This window comes from Lynx canadensis, chromosome A2 (assembly GCF_007474595.2).
Source record: "Lynx canadensis isolate LIC74 chromosome A2, mLynCan4.pri.v2, whole genome shotgun sequence".
NCBI classification, from domain to species: domain Eukaryota; kingdom Metazoa; phylum Chordata; class Mammalia; order Carnivora; family Felidae; genus Lynx; species Lynx canadensis.
The window spans coordinates 71122226-71141978 of record NC_044304.2 but is presented as its reverse complement, the minus strand read 5'-3'; the positions used below and the strand labels follow the sequence as shown (position 1 = coordinate 71141978).

At 39.5% G+C, this 19753-nt stretch overlaps 1 protein-coding gene across 1 annotated transcript; it reads right to left on the bottom strand.

The window, feature by feature from the left end:
* Positions 1–2270: 2270 nt before the first annotated feature.
* On the bottom strand, positions 2271–19201 carry LOC115501442 (40S ribosomal protein S6-like). Its single transcript, XM_032592495.1, is given in 5 exon segments — positions 2271–2597; positions 2600–2829; positions 2832–3036; positions 5768–5830; positions 19130–19201. Coding segments are annotated over 5 exon segments (897 nt in total).
* Between the last annotated feature and the right edge of the window lie 552 nt (positions 19202–19753).

The window sequence follows — 19753 nt, the reverse complement described above, 5'->3', positions numbered from 1 at the left end:
CCCAGTTATAGATCAACGTGGGTTTATTGATTAACTGGCAATCTTACTAAACTCTCTATAGTTCTAATATTTTTTTCAATAAGTTTTTGGGGATTCCAGAGGAAATATGGTAAGAGCTAACAAATACAATATTACTTCTTTCCTTCTAATATTTATAATCCCGATTTCATTTACAACTTATTTTAATACTAGTATTTCCAGATCAATGTTCAATAACAGTATAATAAAAGATGATGGTAACGGATGTCCTGTCATTCCCAGGTATTCTGTTTACACAGTGGGATGTACAGATCTCATGTATACAGGTCAACACTTTTGACAAATATATATATCCCATGTGAACCACATTTCAATCAAGATATAGGACATCAAGAGCATTTTATGTTCTTCTGCGGCCTGTCCCATTCAACTGGAGGAAATTGGCAAGTCCTATCTCTGTAAGGTATCCCACATGGGTAGGGAAGTATCAACTTCAAAAAAGCTCTGCAGAGATGAGGCAACTAGATGAGGCAACGAGTCCAGGCCTTTGACATCCGGCCCTCCCCATTCCCCTCCCAAATCCTAGAGCTGGTGGATTTCTGTTTCTTTGGATGAATTTGTAGATGGCTTTGCGGTCCAAGAGTTGACTGGTGGAGTAGCAGCGAAGAGATGAACAGTGGAGCTCTTAGGTTCCTCCCCTTACCTCCCCTAAACTGTTTAGTAGGATGAGAACTGGAGTGTGTGTTTTGACCTTTCCTGTATGCACGTTACAGGATAAGGTAGCTGCTATTCCCAGGGAGACTTAAAGTCGCAGGCCAAAAGGACACATGAGAGAGGAACATAACTATTTAAAAAAATATCAATGACTACAAAGAAAACATACTGCAAAAAGAAGAATCTTTAGATCAGATGAACAGTGAATTGAAAGGAAGCATAACAATACCTCCAGGGCATCTGGGAAGGGAGATATTAATCTGAATCAGGAAAAAGTCATCAAAAAGAACCAGATGAAATGTAAAATATAAAAAATGTAGGAGTTGAAATAACACGATTCAATTCAATCCTGGTCAAAATTCTGGTTTGGCAGTTTTATAACGAACCTGATTTGTTCTAAATGTCTGTTGAAGGATAAGGTCTATGAATAACTAAGTTATCTTTGAGAAAGGGAATTTGCTCTCCTTTCAATGAATGCCTACCACCAGGCCACAGTAATGGCAACAGTATAAGATTGACCTGAAAACAAATAGAATAGAACTGGGAATTTAGATCCATGCATAAATGTAAATCAATGCATAATGAAGATGAAAATTATTTCAAGGAGCAAGGAAGGGGGTCAGTAGCCCAAGAAAAATAAAACTGGATCCTTACCTAAAATGGTATGCACATGTAGGCTCCAGATAGGTGACAGACCTATAGGTAAAAGATAAAGCTAAACTGTTAATAGAAGTTGTTATAAGAAAATATCTTCGGGGCGCCTGGGTGGCTCAGTCGGTTAAGCCTGCGACTTCAGCTCAGGTCACGATCTCACGGTCCGTGAGTTCGAGCCCTGCGTCGGGCTCTGGGCTGATGGCTCAGAGCCTGGAGCCTGCTTCCGATTCTGTGTCTCCCTCTCTCTCTGCCCCTCCCCCATTCATGCTCTGTCTCTCTCTGTCTCAAAAATAAATAAACGTTAAAAAAATTAAAAAAAAATTACATGTGTTCTAAAAAAAAAAAAAAAGAAAAAAAAAGAAAATATCTTCATGATCTAGGAGAAAAAAAGAGTTTTCCTTTCATACCATGAATTAGCACTTTACTTAAACTTACCATCAGTAGCCACAATTTTGGGATAGGATCAAGTTTTTTTTTTCTTTTTCTTTCATTGTGTATGCTTCTGCTGAATGGAATTCTATGTGCTTTCCTGACTGTCGTGACTAGGACTTCCAGTACTGTGTTGAATAAAAGTTTTGAGAGTGACATCTTTGTTCTGTTCCTGATCTTAAGGGATATGTCTCAGTTTTTCACCTGCTTATTCACATTCTTAATGACATCTTTTAATAAACAAAAGTTCATGATTACACTAAAGTCAGACCGATTGTCTTTTTTTTTATGTTTAGTTTTTGTGGGATTCTGTTTATGATATCTTTGTTACTCCCAAAGTCATGAAGACACTATTGTATATTTTCTTTGAGAAGATCTCGATCTACGAGCCACCACGAATTAAGTTTTTAGTATGGTGTGAGGTAGGGAATTAAGGATCATTGTCTTTCTTTTTTTTATGTCTGATCTTATTTATCTGTTACTCTTAGAAAATCTCATTTTTGACTGGACTCAGACTTAAAGGCAGAAGCTTTCAGAGAGGACAGCCTCTGTCTCCTGGCAATCTTTTCCTTGCATGTTATTTTGACCTCTTTCGTTCTCTTGGCCAAAACTTTAGCATATTCTGAAGCCTCTTCCTTATTTTCGTTAGTATACTGTTTCTTCAGAGCCACACCCCAATGTTTGTGTTGCAGGACACGTGCAGTAACCAGATGTTGAATCTTGGGGACTTTGGTTCTAGGTTTCTTACCATTTTTGTTTAGGGGCTTTCTCACAACATACTGCTGGACATCATCTTCTCTAGAGAGATCAAAAAGTTTGCACAGATTCTCCTAGCTCTTTTGGGTCCCAGGTGATGAGACACAGTAGTATCAATGAGTCCAGGAATTTCCTTCTCTTCTTTTTTTTTTTTTTTTTTTTTTACAATGACCAAGTTGAGAACACTGAGATTGGCATGCAAAATGCAACTCAGAACAGATTTACGCTTTCTTTCTCCAGTCCTCCTTGGTCGGTAGCAGGAATGTCCCTTACTCAGCAGCAGGCAGACACTTCCATGGTCAAAACCCCCTGCTTCATGAGGAAGCCTTGTTTGTCATTGCCACCACTGATTGAGGCCATGTAACCTTTCCACTCTTTACCCATAGCATTGGCAGCAACTTCTGGGGCCATGCACTTCCCATAAAAGGTGAAAAGTTTGCATTTATTGTCCATTTCAATGAGTTTCTGGCAGCCAGCAGCTGGGAAAGAGATTTCAGCTTCATCCTAAAGCAGCCTACTGCCTCTGAAGCACCATTGAAAGAACAGGATCATTTTCTTCTTTATGTGGACCTACAGTTTCTCCAGCACTAATTTTTGAGAACAGAGTCCTTTTCCTAGAGAATTGTGGTGGTGCCTTTATTATAAATCAAATGATAGTGTATGTGTGAGTCTATTTCTGGACTAATTTATTCTGTTCCATTGGCATATTTGTCTATCTTTGTGCTAATATCATTTTATCTAAATTACTGTAGGTTTACAGTAAATCCTGCAATCTGGTAGTGAAAATCTCCTAACATTTTTCCTTCAAGATTGCCTTGACTCTGCTAGAAACTGCATTTCTCTATTATTTTAGAATTTTAGGGGTGCTTGGGGGGCGCAGTCAGTTGAGTGCCAACTTCAGCTCAGGTCATGATCTTGCAGTCTGTGAGTTCAAGCCCCACACTGGGCTCTGTGCTGACAGTTCAGAGCCTGGAGCCTGCTTCGGATCCTGTCCCTCTCAAACTCTCTCTCTCTCTCTCAATCTCTCTCTCTCTCTGGCCCTCTCCCACTTGCGTTCTGTTTCTCTCTCTCAAAAATAAAATAAACATAAAAAATTTAAAAAAAGAATTTTAAGATCAGAAATCTGTCAACGTACAAGAAAAACTTTCTGCTGGGATTTTGATTGTTATGATCTGAATGTATAGGTCAATTTTGGCACAATTGCCTATATTAACACTATTGAGTCTTTCAATCCATGGACATAATATATCACCATCGTGATTCTCATGATCCCACATCCTGGGCTTTATTCTTTTTTTTTTTTTTTTTAACGTTTATTTTTTTTTTTTTTTTTGGGACAGAGAGAGACAGAGCATGAACAGGGGAGGGGCAGATAGAGAGGGAGACACAGAATCGGAAACAGGCTCCAGGCTCTGAGCCATCAGCCCAGAGCCCGATGCGGGGCTCGAACTCATGGACCGCGAGATCGTGACCTGGCTGAAGTCGGACGCTTAACCGACTGCGCCACCCAGGCGCCCCTATTCTTCTCTATAATCTCCTTGTTTTGAGTGTGGCTTGGGACCTAGAATTTGCTTCTAACCAAGAGAATATGACACTAGTAACGGGATGTCACTGCTGTGATTACATTATGTTATACAAGAGTCCACCTTGCTATCAAATTTACTATTGTTCTGCTGCACTTGAAGAAGCAAACTACCACCTTCTAAACTTCCTGCAAAGGGGCCACATGGCAAGGACCTGCAGGCAGTTTCTAGGAACTGAGCATCTAGCAGACGGCCAACAAAGAAGCTCACACTTCTACAGCCACAAGGAAATGAATTCTGCCAACAAAATGAGTTAGTCTGGGAGTAGATTCTTCTCCAGTCAAAATCTCCGGGTGAGCATCCTGTCCATCAGAACCTTGACTGCAACGTGGTGAGATCTGGAGCTAGAGAACCTAGCTAAGTGTGTCTGAACTTCTGATCCACAGAAACTGAAAGAAGAAATGTTTTAAGTAAAAATGTGTGGTAATACTGGACAGAGAAATAGCTATTACACCATTTGTTTAGGTTTTCTTTACCTTTTCAACACTGGTCTGTAGTGATCAGTGTAGAGGTCTTACATACCTTTCAGTAAATTTGTTTCTGGATATTTTATATTTTTCATACTCTTAGACATGCCATTTATTTTCTAATTGCTTGTTACTATTGTTTATAACATATAGAATTAATGTCGTTTTCTGCTGATCTTGGATTCAGAAATTCTGAATAAATTCTGAACATTTCTGAATAAATTCAGAAATTCTGTTAAATTCGCTTATTGATTGTAATAGTCAGTTTGTGACTACTTTGGGTTTTCTATGCAGTCATGTTATCCAAGACCAAAGGCTGTTGTAGTACTTCCCAATTTTTATATATTTTGTTTTTTCTTTATTTATTGAACGGAGTAGAATTTCTAATACAATGTTGAATGTGGGAGGTTATATTGGACATCCTTGTTCCATTCCTGAAATCAAGGAGAAAGTGTTCAATCTTTCACCATTGACTATATCATTATCTTTAACTTTTATATATTTTCTGTATCAAAATTAGGAAATTACTTTTTTAACGTTTATCTATCTAGTTTTTAAAAGTGAGGGGAAGGGCAGAGAGAGAGAGGGAGACAGAGAATCGCAAGCAGGCTCCACACTGTCAGCACAGACCCTGATGCAGGGCTTGATCAAAGGAACTGTGAGATCACAACCTGAGCAGAAATCAAGAGTCAGACGCTTATACCATTGAGCCACCCAGGCACCCCTAGAGAGTTATTGTCTGTTCCTAGTTTGCTGAGAGTTTTATGATAATCAATGTTGAATTTTATGAGCTGCTTGGGCTCCATTTTCCTGTGCCATGGTTTGGAAAATGTACTGGAAGAGAAAGCTGAGTTTGGGTGAAGCTCATCTCATGTGCTCTCATTTCTCGAGGATTATAGTCCTGTGATGGTTGTTGTCCAACCCTTGTGAATAGTTATTTCATTTTTCACAGCTTCTGCAGTGTTTGATAGCAGTTCACTCAAGATGTCTGGACTAGGCCTTCTTAGAATGCCAGAAGACTAAACAATAAGGAAAATGCGATATATTTTATCTAGAATTTAAGGATTTGTACTTTAGAAAAAGGATGCCTAGAGAGTAAGAATGGCGGTGGGGAAGGAAAGGGGCGTGGATACATAAAGGAGTAAAACAAGAGAGGATAGCCAGGTGAGTGTGCCACGAACTCACCCCTCCACATCCACTGTCTGACAACACATGGAGGGCGATCTCTGCTGCAATGCGGAAAGATGACTGTAAGAGACAAAGTGGCAGTAATAGTGGCCTTTGGCTTCCTTCACAAAGTGGTACCTGAGCGTTAGCAAGGAATGGTTGCCTGTGGTTTGGTTGAATCTTTCCCTACGTCTTCAAATAAGTAAATAAATAAAGACAAGAGAGATGGAGAAAGAAACAGTAGAGGAGACAGAATGCTGGTCAACTCCCAAATCAACATCTTGGAGGTGGAAGAATGATGATACCATTTTCTTTTTCAGACAAAGCCCTGAGGCTTTGCTTCCTGGGATACTTGGTGAAGGAGATACAAAAAGCCCCCTCTCTTTGCTTAGGTGGTTTGGTTTCCTTCAGTAAAACCAAGATATTCCATAAGATAAGCCTTGTCTTTTTTTTTTTTTTCAATCCTGTGTCGTCTGCCATATAATTGGTGTCAGTTGCTCTCAGGATCTAACGTTAGGTCAACTGCCCATGTCAGTTTTCAGTTTCATTTTGTTTTTAACCTTTCCTGTGTCTTTCTGGATGTTTTGGGGAGACATCAAGGGAGAATACACTGGAAGCTGCTTGTCAGTTGCCCTGTTCTAACAGATGCCTCATTGAAATCATTTATTACGTTTTCAAAGGATTAAATTTTTGACATCTTTCCAAACTCTTGAGTCATGTTTCCTTCCAAGCCTCATGGCACAGAATCATGTATAACATTTTCTTTAAAATTTCTCTGAAATGTAAAGCATAATTAAGCAAACTTTTAAAAACGGGTGGATTTGAGTCACTAAACAATAAATATAAAATATGTAAAAATAGCTCTAGTGAGAGGTATAAAGAAAACTAAATAAGAACATGAGGCTTGAATACAGACTTGTCTAAATAAATTAGCCTTTTCCCTAAAATCAAAAGATGTTGATGATCTGTATATTAGTGTAAATGATCTGAGTGATACCGTTCTAAAATGTTATTTTAAAATTCATCTGAATTAGCACAATAGAATTTCCTATATCTTTCTTTTTAAAAAGATGAAATGGGAGAGGAAAAACTTACCCTACCAAATTTGAAATAATCAAAATTTTTATAAAAATAGCTGGCTCGCCAGATTACAATGGGTCATGGATAGGCTTTAAATATACTTAAGGATTTTGAATATAATTAAAATGCTATTACAAATTAGTGGGGACAGGAAAAAAAATGATTCAGTTTAAAAATAGACAATCACTATGAATAGACACTTCATAGAAGACCAAAACCCAAATAATACATCCAATAGACATGAAAATATTCTCCACCTCCCTCACAGTCAGAGAAATGACAAAGGTAGGTAACTACCAGATATCATTTATAACCATCAGATTGATAACAATCAATAAGTAATAACATGTACAGCTGCAAAAGTACATTGTTTCAGCACATTTTTAAAAAAGCAATTTATTGAAATCACTTAAAGTTGAAAATAGACATACTCTTGATTCAGATTTGACTGCTGGAAATATATCCCATAGAAATGTAAGCATAAGTATTGAAAACAATAGGAGACAAACATGCTGATTACAGATCTGTTTATAATGACAAAAATATTGCAAATAGTATGAACTAATAAAGGGAAGGGCTGAATAAACTTTGGAATGCCACTAAAACAGAATGTTATACAACCAACCAAAGAATAAGTTAGAGCTTCATTAGTTTGCTGGAAGGAGCTGGATGGGGGTGGGAATGGGCAGATAATTCTCTCTCCAAATGAAGAGGCACTGAAAAGTTGCAAATAGAAAAAGTATAGCAAAAAGGGATGGGAATCTATTCCATAATAAACTGTTTATGTATTTACCATGCCTTGAGATTGCGGTGGTAATTTAGAACAAGGGAGAAAACAAAGAAGAGATGATTTCAATTTCAATACATTGATTAATATTAACTCAAAACAGGGTTTGGGTGGGAAACTACAGCAGGAACTGACTCATTTGGTGTTGTAAGCATGTTCATTTCTGTGGGGCCAAAGTTGGATCTGGCTGGGAATCTGCTGCTCAAGCAAGTGGTGGGGGGGAGAGGGTGTGTAGGGAGAAGCACAGGTGTGAAATGCAGGGAAATCAACGTGTTGATATTTTGCATTTTCTTTACATAGCTTCGAGCTGAGTCTGGTCTTGAAAACTTCACAAGCCTACAGAGCACTGGGGATCAGATATCTTTACAACATAGAGATGCTTTGGGGGCACCTGGGTGGCTCAGCGTGTTGAGGATCTGACTTCAGCTCAGGTCATGATCTAGGGTTCATGAATTCCACCCCCCCCCCACCTTGGGCTCAATGAGCGCAGAGCCCACTTAGAATCCTTTGTCTCCCCACCCCCCCCCGCCCCTCCCCTGCTCAGTTCTCTCAAAAATAAATAAACATTAAAAAAAAACAACATAGAGATGCTTTTGTTTTGGGGTCTCAAGAAAGAAAATTCTTTTTTTTTTTTTTTTTTTTTTTTTTAATTTTTTTTTTCAACGTTTATTTATTTTTGGGACAGAGAGAGACAGAGCATGAACGGGGGAGGGGCAGAGAGAGAGGGAGACACAGAATCGGAAACAGGCTCCAGGCTCCGAGCCATCAGCCCAGAGCCTGACGCGGGGCTCGAACTCACGGACCGCGAGATCGTGACCTGGCTGAAGTCGGACGCTTAACCGACTGCGCCACCCAGGCGCCCCTAGAAAGAAAATTCTTAAATGCTTCCCACTCCCACTCCAACCTCACCAGAAAGCCTGAGCCATTGCCACAAAGAGGATCATTTAATCCATTCAGCTCCCGGCCTCACTGTTGACTGCCATCACCCACAGCACTTGGGCTCAGATACAAATGTGACTAGTAATTAAAATATCTGTCTCAGGGGCACCTGGGTGGCTCAGTTGGTTAAGTGTCTGACTTTAGCTCATGTCACCATCTCGCAGTCCACGAGTTCAAGTCCCACGTAGGGCTCTGTGCTGACAGCTCAGAGCCTAGAGCCTGCTTTGGATTCTGTGTCTCCCTCTCTCTCTCCCCCTCCCTTGCTTGAGCTCTGTCTGTCTTTCTCTCAAAAATAAATGAAGATTAAAAAAAATGTAAATATCTTTTTCAGGCAAGGGTCTCCATGTCATTGTTGTTGTTACTGTATCTGTGTATTTATTTCAGCAGCAACAGCACCATAAAACAAGGAGCATATGGGTCTGTCTGATAGATCAATGTCTTTTTTTTTTTTTTTCAATGTCTTTTACCCTGTGTAAGGAGGTTAACCCTAAGGGATTGGTCTAAAGATAAAATGAAATCGTCCATCTGAAACCATGCAAAGACCAATCAAATAGAAGGTGTTGGTATTAAACATTATTCGTTTCAACCTTAAAGAAATGTCAGGTCAGTGAGAGGAAAAAGAAAATCAAAGAATGAATCCATCTTTAAATACCAGATTATTACGAGTTTTGGGAGATTTCCAACTGAACCTATTCACTAAGTATATTTTGGATAAATAATGACCCTTAGTTCAAAGTGAGCAGAAGACACTTAGAAAATACTACACATATGTGAATATGACACTTGTGGAAGTGAACATTTGCTCATTTAATCTGCAGCCCCTGGGCAGGTGTTGCCTTCTTCCCCCTACATTCCAAAGCAAAGGGCTGATCATCTAAGCATAACCTTAGGGAAGGGAGGTGGCCAATGACTAATTTTGTGACGCTTAGCTCAACGTCGTTCTGATGTTTGTATAAGTTTGAGGTTGGAAATTCCAGAGTAGATTTCTGTACAGAGAGTCCCTTAAGGATGCTGTGATTTCTGGTCCCTCCATGGAGAGAGGTGCTTCCCTTAACCTCATGCCTCGTGAGAGAAGCTGCAAGAAACCCCTCTGGGGAGAATGCAGGGCTGCCTCCAGTGGCATAGGACAGTCGAGGGCTGTGGTTGGGAAATAACTGAGCCATATCTACCAAAAGCACAAGTTTCTTGTAACTAGATGCAGGCCAACCCTGCAAGGGAAAGAGCCAAGCTGGTGCCTGTTTAAAGGGCTGACCCCATCTCTAGAGAGTGACGGGACTTCAAAAGAGAAGGTTGAGTGGGTATGGGCAGTGGAGAGCCTAGAGCCCAAGAGCAGGAGTGGTAGGCCATCACCACATCAGTGACCTGCAGCCCTGAAGAGTACTCATGGAAGTTGCCATGTGTCATCTCTGAGAGACAAGAGCCGATTTCAACGTGTAGCATGGCCAGAAGCCAACACCAAGATGGTGCCACTGAAATACAGCTGAGACATCTCATAGGATCTTGGGTAGGAGGTGCAGAAGGGCCATGGAGGATTACATTCAGGGGCCAAAGAGCCATAGGTAACCTAGGAGCTCAGGCAAGCCTCTCCCTCTCCCCACTCCCTTGCCCTCTGTTTGTCCCTTGCCCCCTTTCTACCTTCTAAGATACTTTCAAATATACTTGAATCTCTGCTTCGTCTTTTCTTCTCTCCAATTTCCACTGGGAATGGTGCAAAGATTCAAATAGCTCTGGCTTATAGGTTTTCTTACATCTAGAAAGAACCCCAAACTGACAGTACAAATAAGGTGCAAATTCCAAGTCCCGGGGAGAGAGATTTTGATCAGCCCAGACTTTGATTTCTACCCTTAATTCCCTCAACTAGGGTCGGTGCTGTATGGTCGTATTGTACAAGTATGGCGGCCAAGGGCTTACCCATCTGGAAGTAGGAGCATTCTCAGGTCAGTAATCATGGCCTGAGAAGATATCCCAATAGTTGTCTGTCAAGTACACCCTCAAAACACTGAATACATAAATGCAAACAAAATATAATCCATATAGAAAAATACTGAAAAAGGAAACCAAAATTCAAAGAGAGAGAGAAAAAAAGACAACACTTATCAACTGGGTCACTCAATATACATGGTCTGTATTACCCACTAAAAGGCAAAAGCTCTTTGATGAATTTACGGAGAAATAAGAGAAAATCTAACTATGCTGTTTACAGATGTCATTAATGGCTTGAACCATGTTAAGTAGGTGAAACTATGTGATTTCAAATGATATTAACAAAGTCACTTTGGAAGTTTCTAGAGCACCACTCATTATTCTGAATAACTGGTAAATAAAGGATTAACTACCAATCTTTTTTTGAGGGTGGACATTACATTTCAGAGAGACATTTTAGTAGAATATCAGCTGGTAAAAGAAGAAGTATTGGTAGAATTAGGTAATCATTTTTCAGCCCCTCATGAGAAATTGCCCTTTGGCGACCATTAAAAACTACATGCTAAAACCCTTAGGTGAAGGTGGGTAGGGAACTCTGTAATGGTTGGATCATGCTGGCCACCTGGAACCCAAGATCCAGCCCTGTCATCTAATGTCACTTACAATAGGACACCTAGGATGTATTATTAGGCAAAAAATTGAACTGGCATCCAATCGAACCTCTTCATCAACTTATCAGCTTAAAGGAAATACAGGGAGTAGAGGAACATGCTAAATGACACCACACAGAAGCAACGAACCGAATCTAGAATATAGGAATGGCAACAGGAGAAATGACCTGTTTATTTTAACAAGCACATTGCATAGAAAGAAAATGGGGAGACTGCAGCCTGTTAGAGATGAAGATAAGCCTAAGGACTCATCAGCCAACTGCAGTACATGGAAGTTATTTGGATCCAGATTTAAATAAACTAACCATATGATGTTATTTTTCAGACAATCAGGGGAATGTAAACCCAAACTGAGCATTAGATGATTAGAAGAAGAATTGTTCGGTTTGTTAAGTGAATCATTGTAATATGGTTATCTTTTTAAAAACCTTAAATGACACAAAACATTTATGGTCAAAATGATATGAAATATGAGATTTGCTTTAACACCCCAAATTATCCTTCCAAAAAAGCATGTGGGTGGAAGATAAAACAAGATTGTTAAAATACCGGTGATTGTTTAACCTAGTCGATTATGGTTTGTGTGTTTATGTGTTTATTCTTTCTACTTTTGAATATGTTTTGAAAAATCTCTAAAATACGTCCAAAATTTTTAAGGCATTGTGTAAGCAAAAGTAAACGCTAACTGTATTAAATCCATTCATTTAATTTCCCTTCCAGTAGGGGAGGTATCTTGACTCCCCCTTTTCTCTCTAAGAACGGCTTTAGATTTCTGGACTTCTCCTTTTGGATGCTTTGACTTCTCCCCCAGTGAATATATAAGACACTTTAGTTTTAAACCACCCTCTGAACACCCAACCAGAACATCTACAGTCACATCCTTCAAACTGGCTCACGGATAAAGCTAACAGGAAAATTAGGGATGAAGTCCAATAACAATGAAAGCATTTCTCTGTTCACTGCAATGGCTTCAATGACTCTGAATTCCATTTCTGGAAATGACATCAGTAAGAGCACTAGAGCCAAGGACATAAAAGCAGGGGCACTAGATCCAGAGAGACCGTCTCTCCCTCTGGCTCTGTCACTGACAAAGAAGTTACTGAAATTTCTGACTCACTGTATAAAGGGTAGAAAATCATAGTGCCTGAGGCACAGGGTGATTGTGAAAGCATATTTAGCTTAGATATTGACACAGAATAAGAGAGCACTGCATTACGACACATGCTAATATGATATAAGTAACATAATATTTATATTTTATTAGTGGTGTAATATTTACTAATTTATAGTGTTTCTCAATTCATTTTTTACACTGCTCCCAGACTCATGCATTCCTTTGTGATCAAATGATTTTGCTGTTTGGAAGTCAAGTTTCTAAATAAAGTTAATTTCTTCATAACAGAAAACTACCAGCTTAAACTAATTCATCCCCCAATACTTCCAACTCAAGAAGACATAATGGAAGCACACTCATTAATGAATTTAAAATCAAACTTGTATTTTGCATAATGTAGATTTACAGAAAAATTGCGAAGATAGTATGAAGAATTCCCACATACCTCTCAGCAACTTGTGTTTTTTTATTTATTTTTAATTTATTTTTAGCAGTGAGTTTAAAATTTTTTTTAAATATGAAAATTATTGCCAAATTGGTTTCCATACAACACCCAGGGCTCATCCAACAGGTGCCCTCCTCCATGCCCATCACCCACCCCCCCCTCCCACCCCCCATCAACCCTCAGTTTATTCTCAGTTTTTAACAGTCTCTTATGGTTTGCCTCCTTCCCTCTCTGTAACTTTTTCTTCCCCTTCCCCTCCCTCATGGTCTTCTGTTAAGTTTCTCAGGATCCACATAAAAGTGAAACCATATGGTATCTGTCTTTCTCTGTATGGCTTATTTCACTTAGCATAACACTCTCCACTTCCACCCACGTTGCTACAAAAGGCCATATTTCATTCTTTCTCATTGCCACGTAGTACTCCATTGTGTATATGAACCACAATTTCTTTATCCATTCATCAGTTGATGGACATTTAGGCTCTTTCCATAATGTGGCTATTGTTGAGAGTGTTGCTATAAACATTGGGGTACAAGTGCCCCTATGCATCAGCACTCCCGTATCCCTTGGGTAAATTCCTAGCAGTGCTATTGCTGGGTCATAGGGTAGGTCTGTTTTTAATTTTTTGAGGAACCTCCACACCGTTTTCCAGAGTGGCTGCACCAGTTTGCATTCCCACCAACAGTGCAAGAGGGTTCCCAGTGAACTGAAACCTTAAATAAAATCATGCATGCAAGATACAACCCAGTCATAAGATAGACTTTATGTCCTTTACTATTACAGACTATAGGAAATAACCCAGTGAAGAAATGGGCAGAAAACATGAATAGACACTTCTCTAAAGAAGACATCCGGATGGCCAACAGGCACATGAAAAGATGCTCAACGTCGCTCCTCATCAGGGAAATACAAATCAAAACCACACTCAGATATCACCTCACGCCAGTCATTTTGGCCAAAATGAACAAATCAAGAGACTATAGATGCTGGAGAGGATGTGGACAAACGGGAACCCTCTTGCACTGTTGGTGGGAATGCAAATTGGTGCACCCACTCTGGAAAACAGTGTGGAGGTTCCTCAAAAAATTAAAAACAGACCTACCCTATGACCCAGCAATAGCACTGCTAGGAATTTACCCAAGGGATACGGGAGTACTGATGCATAGGGGCACTTGTACCCCAATGTTTATAGCAACACTCTCAACAATAGCCACATTATGGAAAGAGCCTCAATGTCCATCAACTGATGAATGGATAAAAAAATTGTGGTCTATATACACAATGGAGTACTACGTGGCAATGAGAGAGAATGAAATATGGCCTTTTGTAGCAACATGGATGGAACTGGAGAGTGTTATGCTAAGTGAAATAAGCCATACAGAGAAAGACAGATACCATATGGTTTCACTCATATGTGGATCCTGAGAAACTTAACAGAAACCCATGGGGGAGGGGAAGGAAAAAAAAAAAAAAGAGGTTAGAGTGGGAGAGAGCCAAAGCATAAGAGACTCTTAAAAACTGAGAACACACTGAGGGTTGATGGGGGGTGGGAGGGAGGGGACGGTGGGTGATGGGTATTGAGGAGGGCACCTTTTGGGATGAGCACTGGGTGTTCTATGGAAACCAATTTGACAATAAACTTCATATATTGAAAAAAAAATAAACTATTACAGACTATAGGAACCAAGTTCACTCATGGTTCTGGATTTCACACTTCAACCAATCTTTAAGAAACTACCACTTGAATTGAGGGATAGTATCAAAGAAGAATATCCACAGTTATCTGCAAAAGTTACTAAAATACTCCTCTCTTGTCCAACCGCTTATCTGTGTGAGGCTGAATTTTCTTCATATACCTCAACAAAAACAACATATCACAATGGATTAAACGTAGAAACAGAAAGGAGAATCCTGCTGTTTTTCATTAAGCCAGACATTAAAGGGATTTGAAAAAACATAAAGCAATGTCACTCTTTTCACAAGTGTGTTTCTTTTGGAAAGCATTAAAACAGACATTATTTGCCTTCACATTTAGTGGAATGATTATTGGTATTTTTAAATGAATTATTAAATAAGCATTTACACTTTTTATGTTTATTCATTTATTTTGAGAGAGAAAAAGCACGAGTGGGGGAGTGGCAGAGAGAGAGAGAGGGAGAGAGAGAATCCCAAGCAAGCTCCACACTATCAGCACAGAGCCCCATGTGGGGCTCGATCTCAGGAACCGCGAGATCATGACCTGAACCAAAATCGGGAGTCAGACGTTTAACCGACTGAGCCACCCAGGCATCCCTAACTTTTTGTTTTAATCTTCAATCAGTAACTATTAGTAACATAATCCACCTACATAAAATTCTTTGGCGTTGTCAATAAACTTTACAAGTAAAAACGTTTCCTGAAACCAACAAGTTTGAGAACCATCTTAAGTGTGTCTGAAGTGGAGAAAGGCTGACCAGCAGGGCGATGAAGACAGGAGCAGCAAAGTAGCCCTGGGGAGCTAGTGATATAGTAGGACTATGGGTTTGGGCTTAATGCCCCTGTAGAGTTCCTGTTCCTTGTTCCTGTATACAAGGGAGTTGGATGGGCAGTCCTTGCATAAAGCTAAGACTTTAAAAGTTTTGCAGTCTTGGAGAAAGGAGAATAATAAACTCCCTTTATAGGATTGGGAAATGGCAAGGAAGCTCACTTATGTCATGAATTTGATGTGCCAAAACAAATTCTGATGAGAAATTGAATCCCTGGGCCTGCACCTGAATTGGAATCCTGATTCCAAGAGGTGAAAAAGCATAAGCAAGTCGTTATTGTAAGTGAGAATTGGTTCACAGTGGTTGATACTTATGGGGCACCTAGAAGAAGCAAAAATGCAGAACCTCTTCAGTGAAGTTCTTTAGTAACTCTGTTTCCATGACATTCAAAATGGCTTTGGGCAAAAATCAAGTTTTGTTAAACTGAATGTTTATAGGAGATTCCCCTTCTTTTCCAACAACTGTGATGGGGAGGAAATTTCCTTAATTTGATGGAAGTTAAGAAAAAACAAACAAACCACAAACACCTGCAACAAATACACATAAAGATGCAACCATAAAAGCATTTCCTTAAGGGCGCGTGGGTGGTTCAGTCCGGTTAAGGGTTCAACTTCGGCTCAGGTCATGATCTCACAGTTCGTGAGTTCGAGCCCCACGTCGGGCTCTGTGCTGACAGCTCAGAGCCTGGAGCCTGCTTCGGATTCTGTGTATCTTTCTCTTTCTGCCCTTCCCCCCTTGTGCTCTGTCTCTCTCTCTCTCTCAAAAATAAATAAACATTAAAAATTTTTTTAAAAAAAGAAGCAATTCCTTAAATGTCCGGAAAAGGACAAGGATACCTAGTATCTCTGCTTCTTCTTCATCAAGTTAGGGTTCTAGGCAGTGCACAAGGACCAATTAAAAAAAGGAGGAAAGAAATAAAGTTGCCTTTTCTCACAGATTATTTGAAATAATAAGACAGTTCAGCAATTGTTTTAGATACAAGGTGTACATACAAAACAACCATAGGCTTATATGTCAGCAACAAATAATTAAAAGTGCAAATAAAAATATAATTAATATGGCAACAAAAACTATAAGGTAATAGAAACAAAAAAAATCCAAAAAATTCTAAGTAAGTGGAACTTACTCATGTTTATTGAGTATATAAATTCAATAAATTGATATAGAGAGCTATATCATTTTTTATTCTCAGAGAAGGAAAGGCTCAATGGAAATTCTCCCAAAACATACAAATTTAATGCAATTCCAAATAATGTTCTAACATGATTTTTTACAAGTTGATGTTGAAATTCTTATAAATATCACATGGTCAACTATATTTACTCTCAGTTTTGAGCAAAAATAAAAATTAAAAGGGACACATCTTACTAGATATGAAAACTTATTATAAAGAAATGTCAATTAAGACAGTTGTATGTATCAGGTGACAAACTAACAGGCCAACAGCATAATATAAAGAGCCTAGAAAAAAAATCCACGTGTGCATTTTTGAGAAGTATATGCAGGAGGCGGTGTTATAAACCGGCAAGGAAAAAAAAATCGACTAACCCATAAAATATTGGGCTTTCTACTAAAATAAAATAAAACTAGATTCTTCCTCATTCCATAAGCAAATGTAAATTTTAGATTGAGTAAAACAGTAAAACTTTAAAAATAAAGTGTAGGAGAATATTTGAATGATATTAGAATGATTTATTAATGATGTACAAAGAATAAAAATACAAAGGAAAGATGGAACCATTTTTACTATGTATCAAATAATTCCCAAAACTCAGGGTTTAGAAGACCAAAATATATTTTTGGATCATGCTATGCTTCCCTCAAGTCTTGGCAGAGAGCTCTGCTCACGTGAGGCTGAAAGACTGGGTTTCCAGAACAGTCACCATGTTGAGTTGTCAATGACTAGTGAGCGACAGTGAGTGTAAATTCTGCGTGGCTCAGGCAAACAGTCCATTTGCACTGGTGATGGGTTCCACAGAACCCATAAAGTGTATGAAGACACAGAAATTCTGGTTTGGCTCTCTGAAATTTTCAGTAATGAGAGCCACCTCCGCAAACTATAGCACATTAATGACGATTATGCTTTAAAACTTGTTGTGAATATATTCAAATAAGTGTAAGATTATTCTTTCTCCACACTTCATTCGATTAGGATATGGAACTTTAATCACTAACAGCTTCAAAGGATCTCAGAGGGATCAAAGTTTTAGTTTAATTCTGTTCTGAGACTTTGGGCAAGTGATTTTAATCTCCAGACTTCAGTGTTTCATTTTTGTAAGCTGAGAAGTTTGGGTGGATCGCATATGACATTCCTTCTAGGTTGTTGATATCCCCAACTCCATATTTCTCCAACTCAGCCAAGGAAGCACAATGTTCAAGATTCATTTTAGAATTCCGAGCTGCGGATTCACTGGCTCTCAAGTCTGACAGCCTGATTTCTTTATCTTAAATTCGTTTTCTCTCTTGTCATTCATCAATGAAAATGGTTTTGATTAGCTTAACTTTTCTTCTAGCCAGGCAATGATATCATTCTTTTGAAGGCTGTAATTAGTTGATGGAAGAAACCACCAAGGGAAACCATTGGCTAATTATTGAGTGGAAAACTTGGTTTATGCAATTTTGGCCTACTGATGAGTTAACAATAGCTGGTAATAAGGATTGCCAGCCAAGAATTCTCTGAGCTAATTTAGCCATCCTGTAAGTACCACACAAAAGCCCAAACAGAGCGTTTTCTGAGATTGCCAATTTTTCTTTCATTTCCAAGTTGAAGGGTTAATGAGTAGGTGGGAGTGGACGATGATGGGAAAGAATCCTTTTCTGAACCTAAGAGGCGAACCATTCAAGGAAACCAAAGTGTAGGCTTTAGCAGAGGTAATGGAAGTGTTCTGTGGGACCAAGAATGAAGTCACCGCTGAGGCCATCTTGATATTATCTGGATCACTTAAGGTCACCTGCCGCTCTTGTTAAGGTACAGCTAGCAATGTATGAATGGTGTCTTGAAACAACCCACCTCTCTGGAATCCACTTTCAATGTCGAGAATTGTTTGGGGAAGGGCATGGAGCCCATACTAACAAAATCTCACTGAACTAGGTTATTCCTGTTCATTACAAATACTCACGTCTCTGTGAAAGATACCTTCAATATTGTACCTCATTTGGAAGGAGGTGTAAGTAGACTCAACGTTGGAGAATGGCACCTTTTCATGATTTTTCCCTGTTTTTAAAGAAGCCCAGATGGAAGAATGTGAACATTTTAATATAAAATATACCAAACCCCCAGACCTCCCAGCCATTAAACCCGAGGCGTGATTACCCTTGTGTTAATGAAGCCTTTATTAGACATAAAATTCCCAGCAGTTACAGGACAGGAGCAGCAGGTCCCCATCTTCAGGGGGTGAATCAAGTCCATATGGTGGCCAGAGAAAGCCAACGGGTATGACTTATTAACATCCCTCCCCCACCCCCGCACCCCCTACTTGTTTTGCTCCGCTGGTGTCAGTGTCCTCTTAGATCTCCGGGATAGATTAGAATGGCCTGAAGCAGGCATCTCACAGGAAAGCAGAGCAGCCTCTGGGGAGATCCCAGGGTCCACTGGCAAAAGTTTCCCTTGCACAGGTCTTAAATGGTGATAGTACTTTTTGCTCTGAGTGTAGGTTGAATGGAATCAAATGCAGCTTTGCTTTCTCCAGTGTTAAAAAGATGAAAGCCTGAGCAATACTTTTTAATAGACTTAATTTTATTAAGCACTTTTAGGTTCTCAGCAAAATTGAGTGGGAGGTACAAAGATTTCCCATAGACCCCGTGACCCACACATGCACAGCTTTCCCCGTTATCAACATCCCCAACCAGAGGGTGCATTTGTTACAAGGGATGGACCTACGCAGACATATCATTACCATCCAGGGTCCATAGTCGATGTTAGGGTTCGCTTCTGGTATTATACATTCTGTGGCATTGGACAGATGCATAATGACGATATGTACCCACCATTATAGAATCATACAGAGTCATTGGCTGCCTTAAAAAAATCATCTTTAAAAATCCACTTATTTGTAATATTTGTTTTCCAAAAAAGATCAAACATGAAACTAACTTCTTTTTTTACAAAGCTGAATATAATTGAAAGGTTGAGGGAAGAAAAGGGCTGAATTCCCCCTTTTTTCAATGGTCAGGTGAAACATGCTATCTGCATTGGTTTCTGCTTATTTGCACACCCAGCCAGGGAAAGATCACAAACTCCCTCCCTCTTCCTAGGTGGCAGTTCCCCTTGGTATCAAAAGTCTTCTAAAGCCAGTCTGAATTCGAAGTGCAGTTAGAATCTTGTGTGTCTGACTCTACAGATCTCTTCTTGGAAGGCTGCCCCTGGAGCAACCTGGCTTTCCTATCCACCTCTTGCCCCACAGGTGTTGATATTCTACTGGAAGTTCTCTCCCACCCCCGTCCTAGTGGAACCGTGGGAACACCTGACAAGTTCATGTGCATACACATGCATTTAGTAGATAGTGCATAACTGGGACTGA